Source organism: Ixodes scapularis, unplaced genomic scaffold (genome assembly GCF_016920785.2).
Source record: "Ixodes scapularis isolate PalLabHiFi unplaced genomic scaffold, ASM1692078v2 PGA_scaffold3__209_contigs__length_174095766, whole genome shotgun sequence".
NCBI lineage: Eukaryota > Metazoa > Arthropoda > Arachnida > Ixodida > Ixodidae > Ixodes > Ixodes scapularis.
This window is the reverse complement of record NW_024609868.1, coordinates 25988498-26013972: the sequence shown is the minus strand read 5'-3', so window position 1 is coordinate 26013972 and position 25475 is coordinate 25988498. Positions and strand designations below refer to the sequence as shown.

The 25475-nt window shown below is 45.6% G+C and overlaps 1 protein-coding gene across 1 annotated transcript; it reads right to left on the bottom strand.

Annotated features, from left to right (window-relative positions):
• Positions 1–25475, bottom strand: LOC8038995 (1-acyl-sn-glycerol-3-phosphate acyltransferase alpha). Its single transcript, XM_040212542.3, has 6 exons — positions 25066–25475; positions 21266–21399; positions 18451–18632; positions 8642–8737; positions 1504–1576; positions 1–408 (listed from the first exon to the last, which is right to left on the bottom strand). Exons 1-6 carry the CDS (start codon positions 25311–25313, stop codon positions 242–244), a joined length of 900 nt encoding a protein of 299 aa, XP_040068476.1. The 5' UTR covers positions 25314–25475; the 3' UTR covers positions 1–241.

Here is a 25475-nt window from a genome sequence, read left to right as displayed (position 1 = left end):
TCTTCAGAATGCACGCCGTCGTCACGCGTCAGACATCTGATCCCAACAAAATGGTGCAATAAATTACGGCAGTGAAAACACCCTATAACACGAAAATAACAGACATTTCTCACACGAGTATCCTATGTGCTCGCGGTGTATCTCTTTTTTTTTTTTTTTTTTCCTGTTTATTTTGAAAGTTGTAACGGCTGCTGTGCATCTCAAACAAACACGTCCACGTCCTCAAGCGTATTTCAAATCTCTACGAAACTGCCGCTCGTGGACGGGAAGCCGGATTTCCGGCTGCTGCCAGTTCCTCGTCGATGTGAGTCTGCATGACGTCATACACCCTCCGACTGAGCTCGGTGACGTGCTCTGACGAAAGCCCTTCGGTGCTCATCTCGGGCAACACGGTCATGGTCACCTTGCCTGGAAACAATTGTGAAAAAAAAAAAAAAATTAAAAAAAAAATCCTGGTTCTTTGCAAACAACATAAGATCCTGAAATTTCAGCCGCTGTCCTGCTGCTCCCTGCCATCCTCTTGTTAGTGATCATAGAAGGTTACCACTGCCGGGTAGCGCTAGAGGTCACAACCAGATGCCAAAGTTTCAGCCCGATTCGATCCCTTATTTAAAAGTTATAAGTGATTTTTTGAAAATTTCAATGGGGACATGGAGCCCATTTTCGACTGTTTTCGGTTTCTGGTGCCATAGAGCCCCATGTATTCGAAAACTCCGTCGGCCGCCATTTTCCCATTGAAAGTTTCAGAAAATCACTTATAACGTTTGATTAACTTATCGGATCGGGCTGAAACTTTGGCATCTGGTTGTGACCTCTAGGGCTACCTTTGGGCGGAGAATGAGCGTTCGGCGATGCCTATAGTTTATTTTTGCGGTAAAGAAAGCTGTGTAAATTTTTTTTTTTTGGTGACACCGTGTACATGTAGACCAAAAAAAAAAAGAAGAAGCAAAAACGCTATCATCGCAAACGTTCCACGAGGTGCTTATACTAAACCCCTTTTCCATAACACAAACCTTCTTTCGTTTCCTCATCTATATTGGTATTTTTAGCGTTATAACTGGGAATAAAATTCCCCAAATTAGACGTCTCATTTAACCGCGAACACTAACACCTACAACTTGCGGCATGACTAGACAGTTCCCCATAGTCGAACAAATTGTAGCATTTAACGCACGGCCCTCAAGTCAACAAGGAGTGTTTTCGCACAATTGTGATAACAACTAACAATGTTGGTTCTGTTCCTTTTTTTTTTTTTTTTTGGTTTGTTTTTTCAATCTTTTTGAGACATGTTAGTTATCGTTTCGCTGATGTCGTAGCTCGTTTTGCAAAGCAGACGGGAGAGCAGACCTTGTCAAGCCAACAACTGTTGGCTTTTTGTCTGCCCGCCGCCATCTATACTTGTACAGGTGCAAATAAAATGATTAATTGATTGATACTGCCTATACTGTGTCAGTGGTGAGACAGTCATGCGCAACTCATTTATGCAAACGCTAACTCACCTACCTTTATTATACATCCACTCGTTGGCATTGAAGAAATCGGAGTAGCTCGAAAACACGATGGGAACAATGGGCACCTGCAGAAAAGAGACAGCGAAGAAGTGAAAGTACAGTATTCGAAAGGTCTCCGGTAACGCGTGTTCTGTTCGATGATTGCAAGTTTAGCGGCACAGGCCTGTAGCGTAAATATTCTGTTCAAAAATGTGCTTGCTGTTCACACGCTGAACACTTATTGAATTTGCCTTTTTGGTTTTACTGATTTTCGTTCTCTTATATACATAAAGAATAAATCAATGTAGATGCCTGTCACGAGAACGGTATGACCGTCTGCCTGATTACCATTAAAGCACTGTACACGAGTCAATAATATTATGGTAATAGTACAAGGTACAAGTATACCACATAATCTCGCACAGTGCACGCACACACAAACACATCCACGAAGACCCATACATTGGACAAACCCCGGGCCCGCCCCACTTTATCGTGCTAAATTATTAAAATATATGGACTATTTCAATCACGCCATCTAACGTAAAATAAAACAAAAGAATTGAGTATTACTTGGTGTTTCATAGGGTTAGAAATATCGCCATGTGATGTACAACTCTAAATAAATAATGAAATGGTGTTGTTGTTGTTGTCGTTGTTGTTGTTTCTTTTAGCGTGAAAACATTTGTAAATAATTTATTAAAGCGTCCTTTTATACTGGTTACTAAACTACTAGCGCGAGCTAGCACACGCTCCTGGCTTTGAGACGGGCCATTGACGTGCCCTTCTAACGCGAAAGCTCACTCTTCGGAAGATCGTTTCAAGGCCGCGACCTGGTGCTCTCATGCTTGTGGCAATGGGAGTATACTTGTGGCTTCGGTTTCGATTACTGGAATGACGTCATATAGTCATAAACCAAGGAGCGCAATCATGGTGGTTGTCACGTGGGCTCTAGAGCTTGTGACGGATTCGAAATTGTCGGAAGGCTCCAGTTCCAGTACAAGGAGTGCACGTGTGCCACGTCACATTATTTGGGTGAAGAAAACGAGCAATAAAGAGCCATGTTGTTCATTAATTCTTTTGGTTTCTTGTAGTGGTTGGTGTGCGTCAGGTCGCATTTTTGTTAGTAATACCCTATTCGATATTCGCTTCGAGATGGACTGTGATGTTTCCCGTTGAGTGCGCTTCTTATCGAGCACCGGTGCACTGCGCGGGAGCAGCACCCGCAGAGCTGGCTTTCGCGGGTGTGGCTTTCCCGCAATGTACCGATGCGTGGTAAGAAGCACACTCAACGGGGCTAACCTGCCGCGATCAACACTTCGAAGACAAATATCGCAGCCGCGTGCTCACGACTCAGACGAAAAGCCAATTTCCAAAGAAGAATGGTGCACGCGTGCGCCTAGTGTATTAAAAAAAAAAAACAGAAACTTCATGAATTAGAGGTAACTTTTCAAAAATTAAACTGTCACGCATGAGTATTTGTTAAGCAGAGATGCCCTGGCAACCTGTGTTATTCATACGAGATTGAAGGAAATATATTTGCGTATAGCAAAAATATTTTTAAATACGCTCAATTAAGCACAGCTGGGCATCCTTAGATTTAATTTTATGCCAAATGCGCCGTTTATTTACCATCCCAATGCGGTCATTGGGCTTTCGGAGGCCACAATATAGTTAGATCAAAATTAACTTAAATTATAAATCTAGAAGTGGATGCTTGGCAACAACCTTCACAAGTTCAGCTGAGTTTTCTTTTAAGCATGTTGCAGTAACAAAAAGCTTTAGAAAAAATATTCGATATTCGATTCGGAAATGTTCGACCAAAACAACTATTTGCTTTGAACTCGCTTCAAACTCAAATTCCACAATTCGCACACAGTCCAATGGAGAAAAGTAATGAAGAATTTATTTCATTTTGTGGGCTCGCGTAATCTTGCGGTGCTGCGCGCTTATGTGCGGCGCTATAGAGGGGAGCGGCTTTCCCCGTTTTCAGTGGTGACAAAAAGGGCCCCGCCGGCCCATCAGAGGAGAGTTCGACCGGACGCACAACGAGATGGTAATAAAACCTTGCTCCTGGTGTACCTGCGCCGTCCTGGTTAGTACACCGAGGCAGACGGCGGAAACCGAAAGCCACAGTCCTTCAAAAAGTTAATCGAGGTTTTGATATTTCTGGTACGTTTCTTCCACCGAAGAACTTATACAATCTCACGGTCAATTAACTATTCATCGAAGCAGCTAGCTGTACGCACTACGCATAAGCAAAAGACCGTTTAAAAAAGAAGAAGAAAAAAGCGAAGGTTCTACACCTGCTCCGTTTTACAGCCAGAACCGCAGCCCAGGCCCCCACGCCCGCTCCTTTGAAGACTCGTAAAGGTATAACCTCTCTAACTAACGGATTGGGATGCTTTTAGAAAAATGTGTCTCAAAACGAATTCGTCGCCCCGTAATTGCGACCTCGAGGAGTGGGCTCAGGACCTCTGTAAAGACGCAAACAGGTACGCCAAACAAGTTAGTTTAACGACCACGGTGACAGAGGTTGATGCTTGACTCCTGCACCTCTGGGAGGCCAGGCGTGGTCTCCTCAAGAGGTGGCGACGACAGATACTCAACCGCAAACTCAAGATCAAAATTACCCAGCAGACGGAAGAAGCGCTCCAATACGCAGCTGGTCCAATCCAACTGGCACCACATGACCAACAAACTATACAGGGGACGCTCGGTACGGCGAAGACATGGTCGCTCATCCGCCATCTGCTCGATCCGACCAAGAGTAAGAACAACACCAGTTAGACACTACGCAAGATAGTGCACAACTTCAAGGGCACAAACGAAGAAATCCCGCAGAAGTTGATCAACAGATACATTGGTGAAGCACCCAGCGCCGAATACCAAAGCTACGACGGCCTACCTAACCCAAACCTGGACCGACCTTTCACTGAGGCCGAGGTTGTACGGGCAGCACAAGACCTAACACGGAACACCTCGCCGGGTAGAGACAAAATTCAGAACCGGCTCCTCGGAAACCCCGACGCAAATTCATACTCCACCCAAACCCAACACTTCAACGACGTGTGGGCGTCAGGCAAATTTCCTGCAGGATGGAAACACGCAGAGGTCGTGCTTGTCCCCAAACCCGGTAAACCCCCAAAGCTGGACAACCCCAGGCCCATCTGGCCTGGCCCCTATACCAACTGTAGACAGCGAACCTACCAATATGTCCGAGATTTCCTCTCGCACCGCACAGCCACCATCGGCGTTGAATCCATGCATCCGCACGGACGTCCTTGAGGTTTCGGGAAAGGGCACCCCACAAGGCTCTGTGCTCTCACCGACTCTCTTTAAAAAGCCTCTGACTCGCCAAAAAAAAAAGTTATTTTTTTTTCATGCTAGGCGTTGAAATGGCATGTCAGGACATCACAAAAAAAAAAATTGTTTCATTATAGATCGAGGTGCGTAGTTTTTTTGTTTTTTTTTATAAAAATAGAAATACGAGGCCCAATTCAAAGTTCCCGTCAGTGCACTGTGACGTAACAGTGTACCGCAAGGTGTCGGGGGGGTCAGAAGGGAAGCATCGCCGGAAGTCACGTGAGTTGTATCCCTCCTCGTGCTTACCGCGAGCGCGTGTAATATTTTTTTTAATATTTTTGTTATTGTCCGCACCTCCACGAGCGATCCAAGCAGACAAGGTTTCTTTTATTTGCTTTTCATCGCTTAATGTTGCTGTAAAGGTAGAAGAAGAGGAGTCAGTGAACTGACGTGATCAACTGAAGTGCGTAGAAGGTGCTGTGTGAGGGACTGTCCCGGTATTTCAGCAACTGAAGAAGAGATCACACTGCATGTATTTCCGAGAGACGGCAGCCATCTTCAGCCTGGAGTGTATACGATGATTCGACGACCTCGGTGTCCGAAGCTTCAGCAATGCAATTGGACGTGTCGTACGCAAGCAATCCTAATTTCTGCGCGCGTTCTAAAATTTTTTTTCAAAACTTGATAGCTTTTTTGTTCCCAGTATAGCTCTGTATCATCAAACTGACGGCACGCACTCGTACACTGGCTTGCACTCGCAACGCTTTCATCATTGATCTCCATCACGTCGATCCACTGACTCTTCGTCCTCAACTTTTACAGCACGCAAGCTAACCAACGGTGCAGCGATAAAGAGCTAGTGGAACTGAAACTTCATTTTCTAAAATCGATCGTACAAAGAGCAGAAAATAAAAAAAAGTCGTAGGCACGGTCGCGGAGAGCACGAGGAGTGAAACTCACGTGACTTCCTGCGAACCCACTTTTAGTGACGTATGTCGATGCCTCCCTTCTGACCGCTCCGACACCTTGCGCTACATTGTTACATCACAGTGCACTGGCGGGAACTTTGAATTGAGCCTCCTATTTCTATTTTCATAAAAAAAAACTACGCACCTCTATAGTGAAACAATTTTTTTGTAATGTCCTGACATGCCATTTCAACGCCTAGCATGAAAAAAAAAATTTTTTTGGCGTGTCAGAGGTTCTTTAATCTAGCGACGTGCAAGCTCCCGGCACAGCTAGAAGGCATTCCACACATCAAACATTCCCTGTACGCGGATGACCTGACCATATGGACGACCTCGGGCTCGGACGGGCACAAGCAGGCCTCGCAGCAGGAAGCCATCGACTCAGTACAGCAATACCTCAAGGCAGGCAACCTCAAGTATGCCCCCGAAAAATCTCAACTCCTCCTCGTACGCTCATGCAAGCGGGGACGAAAATCCAATCCTCAAACGTCGACGGCGGACATTCAACTTGACTTCGAGAATGGAGAACCCGTCCCCGTGGTGGAGCGCACCCGCATACTGGGTCTTCACCTCCAGCACGACGGAGGAGCGACCCACACTATGCACCTTCTCGAACAATCTACAACCCAGATCATGCGTATGATGGGAAGGATCACAAATCGTAGGCATTTTTTTCTTTTCAGGGGCCCTTTAAGGGAGCAGACCTCATCCGCATGACCCAAGCCCTCATCGTCAGCCGAATCACATATGCAGCACCATACCTGAACCTGATGAAGAGGGACGAGGAGAGACTGGACGTCATCATCCGTAAGGCGTTCAAGATCGCTCTCGGACTCCCCCGTTACGCATCCACCGATGAGTTACTCAACACGGAACTATATACAACGCATACCGCGAATTGGCCGAAGCTGAACTTCGAAACCAAGTGGAGAGACTCGCGACCACATCAACAGGTCTGCACGTACTACACTCTCTCGCATACACAGTGCCGGAATCGATGAGGGAGACCGTACAGCTGCCCGTAGAAATCCACGAGCTAATACAGACAACCCCGATTCCACGTAACATGTACCCCACGCTCCACGCGTGACGACGTGCGGCCAGAGCGAAAGCACTTAAACGCGTTTACGGTATGCATAGAGAGGACGTCAGATACACAGCGGCAGCAATGTACCCGGACCGGTCGATGGCAGCCGTCAGCGTCACTGGGCAAGACAAGAAGGCTCTTACCACAGCAACGGTGCGCGCAAGGACCCCAGCAGTCGCCGAAGGGATGGCCATAGCCCTTGCAATAGTTGCGAACGGCCCCCAGCACATCACCATTCTTACCGACTCCCAAACGGCCATTCGACGTTTCAGAGCTGGTCGCATCTTACCCCAAGCCTTTCACGCTCTCCAAACGAAAGGCCCCGCCCTCCCCAAGGTGGCTCTGGTCTGGACCCCAGGTCACGAATTCGTCGAAGGAAATCGGCACGCACACGCCGTCGCCCGAGCTTGCACCATCCGGGCACCCGACGCGGACACGGACCAATCCACCGAAGATTCCTCGCCTCTCGCAATTCCCTTCCCCGAAGTCCTGGCGCGTTTCAACGCGGCCAACGTTTCAAATATCCACCACCTCATCACTCACTAACCCGCGAGCAGGCCATGACCTGGCGTCAGTTCCAGACGACAGTTCAAACATTTGGCACTCCTGCATAAATTTTACCCAAACAAATATCCTGACACTTGCCCACACTGCATGCGGCAAGTACCCATCCCTCTATCACGTCACTTGGTCGCGTCTCTCCAACCCCTCGCTCCCCCTTTCCTCTTCCCCTTTCTACGAGACCTGGGAACCTGCGCTGCTCAGCCGGCCCCTCCCCTGACAGCCAGCAAATGCTGGTGCAGAGGACGAAGGCTGCGGCAGAGAGAACTGGAGCCCTGGACTAAGGGCCCCACCTAGACCAAAATTCTCTGCAATCAATAAAAGTTTACTCCTCCTCCCCCTCCTCTGGTTTCTCCTCCTGATCTTATCTGCGCCTAAAAGTTTCAATATATGAACAGTCAAATAACATATTATATATATATATGTACCAACTCATCGTGTTGCTGGCGTCATGTCAAGAAGCTGGTGCATGTGCAGAGGTTTCGCTGCTCGAACAACGCATTTCAAAGCATGTCCTCTGCCCACATGTTCCGTTTACAAACCCGACATTCCGAGTTTCGTCCGGTCTGTAGTGACGCAGCCAGTCCTCGTCGAATTTTGTTCGTTCTTGTCGCTCTTCCGGCAGAGTATCACGAATTAAAGAGACTGTGCTAGGGATTCTTCCCGATACCTGTCGGAAGATGCCGCCATACCTGACACTAAGAAAATTTACCAAATTCCTTGTGCCGAATGCGACGCCTCTTATGGGGGGGAAACGAAGAACTTTCCCGAACGTCTGCGTAGACATAAGTATGATGTTAAGAAGAATGACATCCAAGGCAGCGCGCTGGCGGAACATGCTCAGAAGACCGGGCACGCCATTGGCTTTGACAGCAGCTCCATCCTCGACACAGAAAGAAACTGGAGAAAGCGGCTCTTAATATAATCTTGGCACATACAAAATACAAGCAACAACCTGAACCGATCCACCGGAACGCTTCCAAGCAGCTATATACACGGGCTAAAATGCGCCACACACAGAAACAGAAGAAGAAAACAAAGCTAAGAGAGAAGAGAAGAAAACGACGACAGGTTGTTACCCTTGGGCCCATATACAGTCACCCGTGAACAAGGAGCCGAGCTGGCTTCGAAACGTCGGGCACATTGAAGAAATTGGTTAGAGTCTACGTTGTACTTTTTCTTATTACTTACCTAACCAGGCGGAGTTCCGCCGAAATGTTTACATTTACCTGACACTGGACGGCCATATGGAAGGCACCTTTCTTGAAAGGAAGCATCTTGGGCCCCGAGTTCCGAGTCCCCTCCGGAAACACAAAGAGGCTGAGCTGCGCAGCGGACGAAGAATTGTCAGCCAGACTGAACAAAAACGGACGAAGGTGACGACATTCAGTGACTCTAGTGTCTCTAGTGACGACGTTCCTTGTTTATGATGTCTGATGCTCTCTGCATGCACGCGTGTCGCCCGATAAAAGCAGACACATCGTGAATCAGGTGTGACGTGTTACCGGGTAAGAAATAACAAACTGCGTAGTGACGCTGTTTTTTTGTTTGTTTTTTTTGCATTATTATTAATTTTTTTATATTTAAGAAATAATTAAAAAAGAGCGCCCAGTACTACAAAGGTAACATTTCGAGTGTACATGCGCGGACCTGTGTCCTTTCTAAACAGAAGCAAAGCATTTAATCTGCTATAAGGATAAGGGGTATTCCCTGGGCTCCATATTTGTGGGTGCTGTCTAGAGCGCATGCTCAGAACGAGCCCCCATTATTAGGCTGCTCAGACCGGCCATTTTGACGGTGTGGAATGCACGTTGCAAAAGAACCCTGGAAGCTAGCCATCAGCACGCGCTCAGCAGTCGCGCACACAGCTTTGGCCGCCAGTGAATACTTCCTATAGGGAGTATTCACTGGCGGCCATAGTCGTGTGCGCGAATGCTGAGCGCGTGCTGATGGCGAGCTTCCACAGTTCTTTTGCAACGTGCATTTCGCACCATTAAGAGTGCCGGTCTTAGCAGCCTATTGATGTGAGCTCGTTCTGAGCATGCGCTCTAAACAGCACCCACAAATATGGCGTCCAGTGAATACACCCTATTAGCCCCGTGCGCGACCGAAAGCGTCGCTGTGGTCGGCCTTCCACGATTGGCCCAAAAGCTGACTATGACGTCGGAAAGGGTATACCATCGACGGAAATAAGAGGAATGAAAGAACTTTAATTTCGACGATGTTGGCAGTGTTGCTTTGAGAGCGCAATGATTTCAGGCTTCCACCATGCTATTTACAAACACCATCGAACTTGTTGTTCGCAAGGTAATGACGTCACAAGGGGGAACCATAGGAGGGCGCCACCGAAACATCTCGCCGCTAATAACAATGAAGCACGAATTAAAACGCGAGTAATGTCCACTCTTTTTTTTTTTAACTTTGGCAAACGGAGATTTGAAGGGCATGCGGCTCAGAGCTGGTGTGCTGACCTCAAACTTGAAAGAAAAACAATGCAGACATTAGGAAAAGATATTTGGCAATGGTTTAGATATGTACTATTTGCATTTATCGATAAATATATCCCCCCTAATATGTTATCAGGCAGGCGTAAAAATGATGAACCGTGGATGAACAAGAATTTGCGATGTATCCTGATTAAAGAGCGGTGTTTATTTTTGAAGTATTGATTAATTGATTGAACATGTTTTATTAATAAAAAAAAGTAAAGCGCGTACGACTCTCTCTAGTCAATTGTCCACTGACATCGGACAGAGAAGGGGGTGGGGGAATGGGGTGTGGATAGGTAGGGGGGGTACCAGAAATGTCTCTATCCAGATGGAGTCCTGGATGTTTGCTGTCGAGACAAAGTCAAGAAGCGAGTCTAATATGGCTTTGCGGTGCTGCGGTGTAAGAAAGCAGGTAACAAAAAATGAACTCAAGTGCCTTGTTCGTGCTTAAAAAAAAAAAAAAAGTTAAAGAAGCGACACTGGTTGTTTTTTGTTTTTTTCAACTCTAGGTTTTATGTTTGTTAACAACAGAAAAGAATTATAGAAACTTGTTGAATAATCGAGCAATAATGGGTACGTAGGAATGCCAGACATTCTTAATAGCAATGCACTGATGTCGGATGACTTGGAAAATGCAATTTGCTTCGACGACGACTTTCAATTCATTTTCTCTAATACAGCTGAAAACATTACACCAAAATCCTCAGAGACTATACCTAATAATACGCCAGAATTTTTTATTGAGGATAATGGGGTATATAAACTTCTTTTTTATTTGAAATCTCATTCAGCAACAGGACCGGACGGAATTTTAAACTATGTGTTCAAAAAGTATGCCTCAGCGTTATGAGCCTTCCCAGTCATTTCATTTAACAAATCTCTGTTCTCAAACAGGCTTCCACCTGAGTGGAAGACAGCTAATGCTGTACCCATTCATACGGGAGGACTTAAACGCAACGTTTCTAACTACAGGATATATACTAATATTGTCGATCATCTTGAGTTAAAGAACTTGTTTACTCCATGGATACCAGTATGGATTCTGTTCTGGTCTCTCATGCAGCAGACAACTTATAAAATTTGCAACTGACTTTAGATTTTCCGGAAGCAGTCGATCAAGTAGCCCACTCACTTCTTATGCATAAACTGTCATTTCTGGGCTTGCCTGACCATCTCATAAAATGGATAAAATATTACTTATCGATTCGTACCCAATTACAGATCGCGTAAAATCCCCGTGTGCGGCTGTGACGTCAGACGTCCCTAAGGGTCCGTACTTGGGCCCCTTCTCTTTTGGTTTATAATAATGATTTGAACTGAAAATTTAACATCCAGCAAGTTAACAGCGATAATGATCATTTTCTACTTCAAATTGGCTTTGATAGAAGTGTCACGGTTTAATAGATGGAAAATGCCCATAAATATTAACAAATGCTATTATATTCGATTTACCAAAAAGCGTAACCCTTTCTTGTCTACGTGTAAACTAAATAGCGTTGTCTTAATAGAGGTTACGGAAGCCAAGTATCTGGGGGTTTATTTTAACAGCACTCTTTCTTGGACAAAGCAAATGGATGCAATAACAATCAAAGCGAACTGTGGTCTAAATCTTATAAAACGTAGTTTTAAAATGGCTCCAGAAAATATCAAGGAATTGTTATATATAACTAATGTTAGGCCAGTCTAGGAGTATGCGTGTCCAACGAGGGATCCCTACCTAGCTATTTTTTAAATTTATCTTCCAAAGTTGAACAAGTACAAAAAAGATCAGCACGGTTTGTTACAAATAATTATAACTCCAGATCAAGTATGACCAATTTAAAAAAGTCGGCTGGGTGGAAAGCTGCTGGCTACGCGGAGGAAATATCTAAGAATAAATCGTTTTAGAAATATTTTCCTAAACCTTACACGCATTAACAAGGGCAAATATCTTCATACTCCCAATTACATTTCAACAATGGTGGATCATTCATTGAAAATAAAAGTGTTTAGACGCAGAACGGGATTATTCAAACACTCATTTTTTTCGAGATCGATCCATTACTGGAATTGTCTACTGGAGTATGTTGTCAGGAAAAATTTCGGTTCAACGCTGTCTACCTCTTTATTTAATTTTCCTCAAAATATTTTTTCTCGATATTTTTGTGTGTATTTATGAAGTATTTGTGATTCGAAAAACCGTTTTTCTTCTCAATATTCCTGTTTGCATTCTATACTCTTGTGAAATATTTATGCTTTGGTACACTGCTTTTTTTTATCCGTGAAAAAATATTTCATTGTATTATCAAACCCTCTACAATAATGCGTTTTGGGCGATCGAAATACTAAATAAATAAATAACACTTAAGCGACAAAAATTAGAGCTGCCAGGTTGGGCTATAAATAGCCTATTTGGGCTACTTATTTTTGTAATTGGCAGGAAAATCTGGTGGTTGGCTATTTGATTATTTGGCTCTTTTGGGGTTATTTCACACACAAGACTCAAGCAATTTCGAAGCACTTCTTTTCTAAGCTTTGAACATGGTAGTTTTGAGTCAGGTAAAAAACAGATTAATTCAAGAGAGTGGGAAAGGAAGCTATCCAAATTATGGGCGTGAAAATAGAATAGATGGGTCCTCAATGGTGTTGGTTGCACATACGCAATTATTTTTATCCGAAGAGCTACCGTCTGGATCTCTGTTGGCAAGTCTCAATGCCGCAATGGTGTACCCAAGGTGGTTAGACGTACCCGTGTTTCGCCATTGGTTCTGGAAACTAGTAATGTTTGTTCTTCTTTTTGTATTATTTCTGTAAATGCAGCTATTATGTTATAGCCTAGGTGGTGCAGAAAAACACCCGATGTCAAAAGCCCCGTGTCAAATGTCCCGCGACAAACACCCCGGCCTTTTTGCCCCACTTTCAAAAGCCCCAGTTTCAGAAACCCATGACGCAAACCGCCCGTGTCAGGTGGCCGAGCTTGTGGAACATAATTATGCCGTACCCGGGACTCAAGCAAGGAATAACTGGATAAGGCTTCCGTTCTTCAGGCGAGCGCTATACACAACCACGTCTTGTGACGTTAGAAGTGCAGAACGAACAGAAGTCAGTGGCAAACCATTTAAAGTTGCTGTTTTTATGAACAAGCAGTGAACCGAAGGTTTCGTAGATTCTGAAGCACGCCGCGGTTTCGTTCAGTTCCGAAGTTCTGTCAAGAGTGGGCCAGGCAGCAACTGCCCAACCAAGATGCCTAAGTTTTTTGTGATATCGTTACAGCTCCTGATAATGTTCCTGGCACCAACGTGGTCCTTTATGGCGGTGAACGGCAACACGATCATCGGCGGCAACGTTACATCGGCGACGACTACATTTGTTTTCGAGATTACAAGCTCGTCATCGCTTCAGTGCTCCACGTGGAACGGACTAAATCACATGATCCCGACGGCGCTGATTGAAATCAGTCTTTCGCCTTCAACCACCACCATGGATTCAGCGCCACTTGAAAGAAAAGCGGCTGCATCTTTCGACTCTACCAGTGGGCCAGGCAGCAACTGCCCAACCAAGATGCCTAAGTTTTTTGTGATATCGTTACAGGTTAGTGATTTCAAATACCTTGCTATCAAAAGCAACAATTTGTGCTTATTCTTGCTGCCTGGCCCCAAGGCTTGTTTTGCGTTGTACATAGAATGTCTCAGCATTTTCAGTGTTTCTGTTTCTACGTATGTTGAAAGTGTTAGTTACAGTCTGCTTTTGCTCCTTGGCGGGGACATTGAATCTAACCCCGGGCCCATGACCAAACCCTAAGAAGAACAACTTAATAAAGTGCTTGAAATCGTTCAGACGCTACAGACAGGTCAGAACAATATCCTCCAGGAAGTTCGAGATTTAAAACTAAAGCAGAGTACGACCGAAGAATCAGTGAATGCCCTCATAACACGCGTTAATCGGGTGGAAAACGAACTTTCGAAGTTAAAAGAGTTCCGGCGTTACAATAAGTACGACTTCCGATCCGCAACTAACATCCGCCGTTAACGAGATATCTCAGCTCAGGGCGCGCTGCGATGACGCAGAGAGCAGAGCCCGTAGGTCAAATCTTATCTTTTTTGGTATTCCTGATACGGACAAAGAAACATGGGCACAATCTGAAAAGGCTGTTATTGATGTGTGTCTCGAAAGATTAGGGTTGGAACTTGCATCCATCGAAAGAGCGCACCGTTTAGGAAGGTTTAGTCAGCAAAAACATCGGCCAATCATAGTAAAATTGTTCTCCTACAAAGATAAGGAGATGGTACTTTCTAACGCGCACAAATTCAAGGGAACACACCTTTCTGTGAGTGAAGACTTTACACCATCCGTGCGTCTTGCTCGAAGAAAACTACTCCAATTTGCAAAGCCTCAAGGCCTATCTTTCAAACTGCGTTTCGATAAGCTAGTTATGGGAAATAAATGCTACATATATACATCTAGCACAGACTCTGTGAACGAGTTAAACTTCCGTGAACCTTATCAAACCTCAGCTGAACAGGGAGCTGGAATTTCAAACCAAGCATTACCTCTTCCAATTGTTAGTTCATCTGGTAGTAACCCCGGAATTTCCACTCCTGCATCAGTTTTGCCATAACAATCAGAGAGGAGTTACAGAGCCAATAATGATATCTGTGTGAATAATATTTCTGTTATTTTTACTAACATTAGAAGCGTTATGCATAAACGCCAGGATTTATCGTCAATTGTCGACTCATCTAACGCGGACATTATTGTTCTCACCGAGACCTGGTTGTCAAGTAAAATACGCAATAGTGAAATATTAAGCTGTCAGAAACGTTTTAATATGTACCGTCATGACAGGGACGAAAGAAACGGTGGCGGTGTGTTAATCGCGGTAGCTGATAACATACAAACATTTCATATCAACATCGCTTCTGAACTTGAGATAGTATGGGTGGGTCTAAATATAAGAAACAAAAAATATATTTTCGGGGTGTGTTGTCGTCCCCCAAATGCAAGTGCCACTTTTGTCCCAAAGATTCATGATGCGATCAGTGCAGTCATAGCTCGTTTTCCAAGTGCACCCTTGATACTGTTTGGTGATTTTAACTATCCTTCCATAGAGTGGTCAGATGTGCGTACTTCGCTTAATCACTTTTCCTCAGAGTGCAATGCGTTTGTAAACATGTGTCTAGATTTTAATTTTTCACAGATTGTTGCGCAACCTACACGTGTTACAGCAACAACCGCATCTTTGTTAGACCTCATTTTAACAACATCACCCGATCTTATCTCCTCACTAAGTCATATGCCCGGTCTTAGCGACCATTCTTTATTGCATTTCATGTTAGATATCCCTAAATGTTCCAACCCAAAGCAAATTAAGAAAATATATAATTATGCGAGGGCGGATTTTGAATCTATAAATAACGAATTATGCCTCTTTCTAGATAAATATACACATGGCTTTGAGGAGCGCTCTGTTGAAAATAACTGGAATCTATTCAAAAGAAAGGTTGCGTCACTTATGAGTGCTCATGTGCCCCTTCGAAGCATATCTCTATCACCCCAGTCACCATGGTATAGTACGACTTTAAAGAGGTTGTCAAATAAAAAGAAAAGGCTATTTCGTTCTGCTAAAATGTCGAACGATGATCAACGCTGGGCAGTATATCATCTTGCTGCCGCGGAGTACGAAAAAGCAGTGGAGGAGGCGAAAGCCACTTTTTTCAACAGTACACTACCATTCATGCTAATTAATAATCCCAGGCAATTTTGGAAAGTTATTAGCCCCAGTCACAGTCAGGACGTAACGCTCAGGGATAATGACGGAGTTGAAGTTCAAGGTGATTTGTGCCCTTTTGTATTGAATGATGAGTTTGCTAAATCCTTTTCACTACCTATTACCTCTGACCGTCCATTTCTCCCAGTTTGTGAGTATCTGAAAATGAATCCAGTCATTGTTGATTGCGAGGGTATTGCGAATATTATTGAAACCCTAAAAATATCAACTTCAGCAGGCATCGATAATATTAATACTAAGTTTTTTAAAAATACTAAGATGTATTCAAGCATCATCTTATCAAAACTGTTTACCCAATCACTTGAACAACAGATATTACCTAGAGACTGGAAAGTGGGGAGGGTGATTCCTCTCCACAAAGGCGGTGATAAACATAATCCTTTGAATTTCCGTCCTATCTCCTTAACAAGCACCCCATGCAAAATACTTGAGCACGTAATATATTCCAATCTTATTAACTTTCTAGAATTGAACTCTTTTTTTCACCCAGCACAGCATGGTTTTCGAAAATTCTATTCATGTGAAACACAACTCCTAACTTTTACCCATGACCTTCACGTCGTTCTCGACCGGGGTTCCAGGACAGATTGCATATTCCTTGACTTCTCCAAAGCCTTCGATAAAGTACCCCATGTACTCCTTCTCCATAAACTTCGTAACTTAAACATAGATAACAACATACTCAATTGGATAGAATCGTTTTTAACAAATCGTTTTCATTTTTTTTGCGCCAACGAAACTAACTCATCATTATCAAGTGTTAACTCTGGTGTTCCTCAAGGTTCTGTGCTCGGTCCACTACTATTTCTTATTTATATTAACGATCTTCCTATGCATGTTTCCTCTTCCATCAGCTTGTACGCTGACGACTGTGTCATTTATAAGGAAATTATTAACGACTCTGACATTTCTGTTCTTCAAACTGATATAAACAACGTCACACAATGGTGCTCAGAATGGCATATGGAACTCAACACATCTAAATGTAGATCTATGAGAGTGTCCAGGCATAATAACACTTGTCCATCCTACAACATCATTAACTCCCCCCTACTTTCTGTTACTTCCTATAAATATCTTGGTGTGCATCTAACCTATGACCTTTCCTGGAATTTACATGTCGAATATGTCACTAACAGCGCTAATCGCTTACTAGGTTACCTCAAAAGAAACCTTTCGCTTACTCCTGTTTCATTAAAGCTTCTAATCTATAAGACTTTAGTTCGTACTAAACTGGAATATGCAGCCTCTATCTGGGACCCCGGTATCACCCTTTCATCCGCTGTTGAGTCCATACAAAATCGTTCCGCTCGTTTCATTCTCTCGAACTATCATCGCACATCCAGCGTCACATCTATGAAAGCATCCCTTTCCTTGCCTAACCTCTCTCTTCGCAGGAAAATATCCCGGCTTTGTCTTTTTCAGAAGATTTTTCACTCTAATCCAACACTTCGTCAAACATTATTCTTAGAACCATCTTACATTTCGCTATGAACTAATCACCATCTAAAAGTGGGCGTCCCCCAGTGTAACACCTCATCTTTCAATGCCTCCTTTCTCCCTCAGACCTCAATAGATTGGAATCGCCTTCCTGCACCCATAGTCTCGATAACTGATGCTACTGATTTTAAAATTGCCATTACTAAGTTTTTTGATGTTCAATAACTTTTGTTTTATGTCTTGCCTTATGTATCGTTATACTCATATGTTTCCGTTCAAAAAAAGCCCCACTCCTCTCTGTAATGCCTTCGGGCCCTGAGAGAACAATAAATGAAATGAAATGAAAACTGTTAACCCGTAGCTCATTGAGTCATATTTATTACGTCCACAGCACCAAACGCTAGTTCCCTTCTTACGTCGTTCCGAAAATATTTGTATCCATCTTGGTAGATACGTCTGAGTATACGTCTATGAGAGCTGAGTGCATCGCTGGATATGCAGATTTATGCAACTGGCCACTTGTACGTCATTCTAAGTTTTCCTGCGGTTCAAGTTACCCTTATTTTGTTGTTTTACTTAAAAGACCCTTTGTAGTCCATCAACGGATTAGGTTAAGACAGAACAATGCTGGTTGAAGCGCGAAGAGCGTGGGACGGGGGCAGTGGAAGACCGTAGACGGGCTTTTGGCAGGGGGGCCGGGGAGGAGGGGGGGGGGGGGGGGGGGGATGCGGGACGGTGTAATTGGAGGGGTTGTCGAAACAGAGAGCTAATAAGGAGTTTCCGTAGATTGTTGCCGCTGTCTCGCAACGCTCTTCACAACTCACTACGATACCCGGAACTCTACAGTCAAGACCATTGGCACGCATTCGCAGTAGTGGCAACTCGTTGCGGAGAGCTCAGCGGAGGGGAAAACGCTGCCTACGAAAACTTCCTAATGACGCGGGGCTCTTGAGACAGGGGTTCCGCACGCGGGGGCAATCGTCATTAGCGTTCCAAATAGTGTTTTAAAATATCTCGTACGAAGTTTCAAGTGCTGGCGTATTTGAGCCATTTTTATAACCCGACTTTTGGCTATTTTTAGCTGTATCTTACAAAAAAAAAAAAAAAAAAAGACATGGCGGGTAAATTTGAGAGAGAACCTGGCAATCCTAGCGAGTGACATGCACATTCTTACGTATTTTTTCGCCACGGATTGTTTACGAGGTTGGGTGAAACCAGTAGTGCGCGTGCGTACTATGGTCATTGCGTGGGCCATTGTGATAAGGCTTCTTGCTTCGTGATTCATTCATCTGAGTTCATATCAACTGATGCGGAGCGATAAGAATGTGCTTTGAGTGCGTACCTTTCCGTCTCGGACCTTGTCGAGCTTCCTGTTGAGCGCGGCCCTTCCCTCGCTGGTGTTCTTCCTATCGACGAATACGCTGCCGGCGAGCCAGCAGACCACGCCCACGGGCCCCGAGTAGATGAGCTCCTTCTTCATCACGGGCACGCACGGGTGGAAGTGGTGCCAGTGGGACACGATGCCTGCGGCCGGCCAACGCGTGTAGGGAACGGCCCACCTTACCGAAGAATACGGTGCTCCGTAATCGCTCACGAGTCACTGACAGAAATGCGCGGATAGGTTTTTTACCTGTTTTATATTTCGCAAAATATGGCCACTTTGAGCACAAAATGAGTTGCGATGGCTCGGTTTCGGGAGAAAAGCGACCGTAAGGCTCGACCGTTTCGCTGGACCGACACACATATGTCATCAGCAAATCAGCAAACTGGCCCCTTAGGTGCATGCGCCATCTAATGGGGTCATGAAATGATTTTTCAACTTTTTCCTTCTTAGCTTTCCTCCTCAACTCAGAAATTTGCGTATTGTTCAAACAGTTCAAGAAAACGGAAAGGAGGAACTTCCCTCTCGCTCGGAACCTCGTTTGTGTGCCCGGACACCGCCATTCTGCCCCTAGACGATTAGCTCGCCTCTCAAAATTCGGACAAAATTTGCTTTCCGCACGCCGTTCCCCCCTAAGCTGACAGCGCTGTGGAAGCTACGTGCTCGTAGCCCGCCACTCTTTTTCTACGTGATCACGCTCCCTCGCGCATACCCACGCGCAGAGAATGAGGTCAGCTGATGAAAGGGAGGCGGCTGATTGGTCCGTCAAGCGCATAGCTTCCACCGAACCGTCAGCTTAGGGGTGAATGGACTAATTGATGTACGGTGCCGTGTGACAAGCGTTTGGGCCGGGTGACGCGCTTTGGGTACCGCGGATGTATCACAGTGAAAAGGCAGAGAGCCTTCGAAAGGATGGAGGTACCAAATAGTCCGCTACGTTTTCGAATTTTCGCTCCCAAAATCAGGCTTTTGACTTTCTACCTTCTTTCTTTTGGCCCACAATACGCTATTAGTAAAATCCCAATCAAAATTCATATATCCCAGCCCAAAATTCGTTTCATGGGCCCTTTAAAGGGGCCCTGCAATTATTTTTAAGCGTTTACCTTTTTTGCGGTTTCCACATATCTTGGTGTTCGGGAAAGAAAGCGGGCACGGAGACAGTAACTAAATATCAGTGCGTCATATTTTAACCGGACAACGCGGCAACGTCCTCCACCTACGGGGGCGACCCGCGGTGTCGAAAGCGCGCAAAATGTGAAGGCTATGGTCCTGGGCTTACTACTGGTCAGAGCCGCTAAAAGCTTCTTTTTAGTCGAAATACAAAATATAAGTGGCGCGAACCGTTTCATTTATTTATGAAAGTAGGTTTTGTTCTACTCAGAACAAAAGTAGTTTTTTTTTTCTACTCAGAACAAGTCTTTGTTCTACTCAGATCAGAAAAAAAATGCAGTTTATAAAGTACGGAAACAAGAAACGGACCCGTCGACATACCCGGCACCAAGCGGAGGAAAAGGCGGCGCATACTAGAAAGGTGTAGTGGGATCAGGCACCGACGAGGCAGCGAGCGTAGAAAGGTCTCGGATGTACGCGGCGGCGCTGCGGCCGTATGCGGACTTGAAATTCCGACCGGTTCCGAGCGTTCCGAAGGCCTTCGGCGAGAAGGTTTGGCTTGCGGTTTGGCCGTTTGGCACTATGGCAGCGCAAAGTGGCTCCTGATCTGAACTGGTCGTTTGTGGCCAATGAAGTGTCATGCTGAATTCGTCTTCAATCGCGCAGCAAATGCAATGCGAGCCACCCTGGCTGCCCGCTTCATACAGCCTATCCGGAACATGCTTTAAGCGCGAAACACATGTACGACGAAACCGTCCGATCCGACGTCCGACCGCGGCGCAATACGACGGTCGGAGGCGAGGGTTTTCAGCGCTCTCCGATGCTACGAAAACCCTCTCACCCCAAGGTCATTCCGGCAGTCCGCACGTCAGATCGGAAGGTTTCGTCGTACATGTGTTTCGCGCTTTAGTGGCGCTCTCTCGAGTCGTCAACACGGAGTGCGGCAGCCGTAAGCGCTCGCAGAGCTCACTACCCCTCCTCTAGTTCACGGCCACTCAAGCGACCAAGGACGTCATGAAGAAGGTTATTTTGGGCTTGTTTTTCTAATTTTAAATGGCCTATAAGTTTCAAAATAAAACGAAATTCGAGAAAAGAAAAGTTTAATTAAGTTACTACGTTCAGTGCGCTCAGGTTCGGTGCAAATTAAAAACCAGTAAAAAGTCCTTGCAGGGCCCCTTTAAGTTCTCTACTAGATTTCGCGAAAACGTCGTGACGACACGTGACACGTCATGTGACACTGCGGAATCACGTGATACCCTGACGTCACGCCACGTCATGATGTCGTGAGACTGTGATGGTTTTATGCGTATTTTCAAGAAAAACCTCATCATGTGCCCTTGAGCGACCTCCGTACTGTTCCTGCGAGAGGAGGAGTGCGAAGGCGCTTTATAAATGCTATGCATTTAGTTTCTGGAAAGTCCTTTGTAAATGCCTAAGAGAGAGCCAATTTTTCTTTTGGCATGAGCCTCGTTGCAAACGGAAAGCAAGAAAAAGATAAGCAGAATCGCGCCCTGTGGAACGGGTCTTTGCAAATTCCAGCGATTGTGTTCCAGACATAAAAAGTAGACTAATCGATTAATTAATAATAAAAAAGTCGCAGATTAAAACTTTTAATCGGTACACAACTCTTATATTTGTAAACTTGAAGATGGTAATACTGTCTCACCCATGATGTCCAATGCATTTTGATGGTTTGCAACCAGGATGCAACGCTTGTTTTTGCTTATTCGTTCTGCGTTGAGCATTTCGAACTCGACGCCGAAAAGGTACCCCTTGCCGCGAAGAATGTTCGCACAGTACCTGCGTCATGAAAGTTCCAGGATTCATATCACTGTGTAAGTTGGCATTTAAGCAGTCATACGCCACTTTTTCAAGAGCATGCACATATTTTCATGTTCAAAGTATAAATTGTATTTGGACAACAGTATCTCTGAGGTTTCGTTCCGTATGCAGGGCTTGCATATAAACAATGGCGTAGACAGGATTTTTTGTTTTAGAAAAGGGGGGGGGGGGGGGGGGGGAATCAAAAAGCGTGAGCTTATTCTATGGTTGGCTGCATTTCTGGGGGAGGGGGACCGATTTCATGTAAACCTTCAGATAACTGGCAACAGTGACTTTAAACACCGAAACAGTGATTAGCCATCAACATCAAAGGAATGAAAAACGTAATATACCTCAAATGAACAAACCCGAAAAACACAACGTCAAGCAATCATACCAGCACAGGCATCAAAACAAAATAACCTTCTTCTTAAGGTATATTTACTGTGAAAATTTACCCCAAATGAAAATAAATATTCCACTGTAGACCCATAGGTCTAACCGTACAATGATCCAATCTCTTAATATCCGCTACATCTTGCTTTTTTTTTTTTAATTATCTTTAAGTAGGAGATGCGACTGAAGTGTCCTTACATGGAAGCGTAGTGTCTTTAGTGGCCCTATTCGCCCTTCTCTGTTTTGCAATAGGGAGGCTCAAGTGAGGGTGGGTGCAACTGCTAGATCGGCGATCACGGGACATGGACGCCATTTAATTGCTAAATTTTGCTGGGAGTCTATGGGGCAAAGGGTCGTTTTCTTTCCTAACTCGGGTCGTAAAAGCCCATTAAGGTGCTTGAATAATTTACACAAGGTATAAATGATTACTTTTCCATAGCCACCAGTTTTGTTGCGATAGGTTAAGTATTTTTTTAACGCGAAAAATGGTAAATTCCGCCATCTTGGACGTTGCTGCTTGTCTGGCAACCTTGCTTTCTCCGCTCGGCGTTTGCAATTCTCGGAGCGAGAAGGAAGCGAGAGAGGCTGTGCCAAGGCGTTCGTTGCTTGCAATGGGAGGCGAGAGGAGGAAAGGCGCATGGAGCAACAGAGTTGCAACAGAGCGGGCGCCTGCTCTCGTGCAGGCAACACTGGCGCATATCCTTTCTCGAATCCTCTCCCTCATGCGCCGCCATTAAATTGCAAACGCTCTCCATGTTTTGAGTTGCGCCCACCCTCACTAGAGCCTCCCTATTTTTCAACAAACTCAGTGGCGCCGTCTGTTGGGTAGGCCCGGCACACTTCCGGTTCACGTATATTTAAAATTTTACAGAGTCATCAATTAAGTCTGACAGTGCGATAAGTGGCCATTTCCTAGATAGCGTGTATATTTGATTTCACAAATACCGCGAAACACGCCGTCTAGTTCGGAACCGGAAGTGGCTGGGATCTATCTGCACACTGGCACCAACACGTTTCCACTCACGCGAGAAAGAGCGAATAGAGAGTTTTCACTGGCGGTTAAGCTGAGTTCGCAGTCACTCAGCATGTGCTGACGGCGAGCTTCAACAGTTCTTTTGCAACGTGCACTCCACACTTAAGATAGCCGGTCTTAGCACCCTATTAATGGGAGCTCGTTCTGAGCATGCGCTCTAAACAGCGCACTCACATAGGGTGTCCAGCGAATCCCTTCAAAAATTACGCCCTCTTACGGTCGACCTGAAAATACTGCAAAGTGGCGTGCTCAAAAAAACACCAGCCAGCTGGCAATTATACAACTGATTTAATACTCACTTCCAATAGAGTGCATACAATTGATAGACCTGCCACTTCTATGGTTTCCTTTCCGCTCGCCACAGTGCAGTGTTTTTAGATAGACGGTAAGTTAGCGTAATCTTCGCAGGGGTTTATAGGGGGTATTCACTGGACGCAGTGACGTAGTTGGGGGGAAGCTTGTGGGACTTCAACCTCCCCCCCCCCCCCCCTTTCCTGAAACCCCTCCGCGCGCTGCTCTGGCAAAGTTGTGGACGAAAGGAGGCCGTTTTCGTCGTTCAGCTCGCGGACCACCACAAATTCCTGCACTGCTGCGTAAAATTGAAGTTACAATTGAGAGCAAAGCGATTTTTCGACAGTAGAAACCTTCTTCTAGTCAGTGCGCAGGAATGAGACGGCGGAATCATAAAAATAATTACTGGAAACGATGTTTGTTTCTATGCTGCCTACGAGAACCAAGCAGCGATAGCAGACGACAGAGTCGAAACGACCTCCTCTCCTGAGCTTCTTGGCGCTGCCGCTACGCGGCGTCCATTTCGCTGGAGTCGCGAATATGCAAATGCATATTGACTGCCCCTCCCCCTTTTCGCACCCCAAGTTACGAACATCCCAGCCACCTCAACCCCCCCCCCCCCCCCCCCTCCCCTGCAAAAATGCCTGGCTACGCCACTGACTGGACGCTATATTTGAATGCGCTGTATAAAGGGCCCTGCAATCATATTTAAGCCTCCACCTTTTTTGTGGTTTCCACGTCTCTTGAGGTTAGGCCAAGCCAGCGAGCACGGAGAGAGTAACAAAATATCAGTGCGTCATATTTTAACCGGACGACGCGGAAACCTCCTCCCCCTAAGGGTGCGACCCGCGGTGCCGAAAGCGCGTAATGTGACGTCTTTGGTCCTGGGCTTACTGCTGGTCAGAGCCGCCAAAAGCTTCTTTTTAGTCGAAATACAAAATATAAGTGGCGCGAACCGTTTCAGTTTCTTGTAAAAGTAGTTTTTGTTCACTATTAAAAGAAACAAATGCAGCTTAGAAAGTACGGAAACAAGAAATGACCCTTCGACATACCCGCCACCTAGCGGTGGAAAAGGCGGCGCATACTAGAAAGGTGTAGTGGCATCATGTACCAAAGAGCGGCGAGCGTAGAAAGGTCCCGGATGTATGCGGCGGCGCTGCGGTCGTATACGGACTGGAGGATCCGACCGGTTCCGAGCGTTCCCAAGGTCTTCGGCGAGCAGCTTAGGCTTGCGGTTTGGCCTTTTAGCGGTATGGCAGCGCGAAGTGGCTCCCGTTCTGAACTGATCTTTACCCCGTGTTTGCTGTCGTTTGTGGCCAATGAAGTGTCATGTCGAATTAGTGTTTAATCGCGCAGCAAATGCAATGCAAGCCGCCCTGGCTGCCCGCTTCATACAGCCTAGCCAGAACATGCTTTAGTGGCGCCCTCTCGAGCCGTCGACACGGAGTGCGGCAGCCGTGAGCGCTCGCTGAGCTCACTACCCGTCCTCTAGTTCACGGCGACTCAAGCAACCAAGGACGTCATGAAGGAGGTTACTGTTTGCATGTTTTTGTAATTTTAATTTGCCTAGAACTGTTAAAATAAAGCGAAATTTGAGAAAAGTTTAATTAAGTTACTACGTTCAGTACGCGCATGTTCGGTGCAAATTAAAAACCACTAAAAAAGTCCTTGCAGGACCACTTTAAGGCGCATGCTCAGAACGAGCTCACAGGCAAGCTTGGTGGTGGGGAGTGCACGTTGAAAAAGATTCGTAAAGCTCACCGTGAGCACGCGTTAAGCGGTCCCGCACACAGCTATGACCGCCAGTGAATACTCCCCAAAGTGCACTGGATGTCAGGCGGGCATCCAAGGGACATCAGCGGTTTCATAAAAGTGCTCTAGCCTGTTCAACGTGCTCTCCGATGTATGTGTCATTGACCACTTACATTAGATTTCTGGGATCCATGGGTCTCAAGAGGCTGGGCAGAATGCTGAAGAAGGACACCACAGACAGGGTGATGTAGAAGAAGGATACCTTCACGCAATATCGAAAGATGCGGCAGTGGTTGAATAGACCGGATACGCTCAAGACCAGAAGGCACGGCGGAAGCATCCATGAAGTCGCGGAAGGCAAGTTCAGAAGCGGGTCCCCGAGGAGTAGACTAGAAGTTGTGTCTGCTCGCTTGACGTCCATCGTGCCTGTCTGGGGAGTTCGTCGTCATCTTCTTCGCATTCCATTTTTATCGCGCAGCCCCGGTTGCCTCGGATGGCATCGTTTCCCGCGATTCTAGGTTCGTATTACCGTGATAGCTCCAAAGGGCGGCGTGCATGCTCGCTCTGTCGGGCACACGTCTAC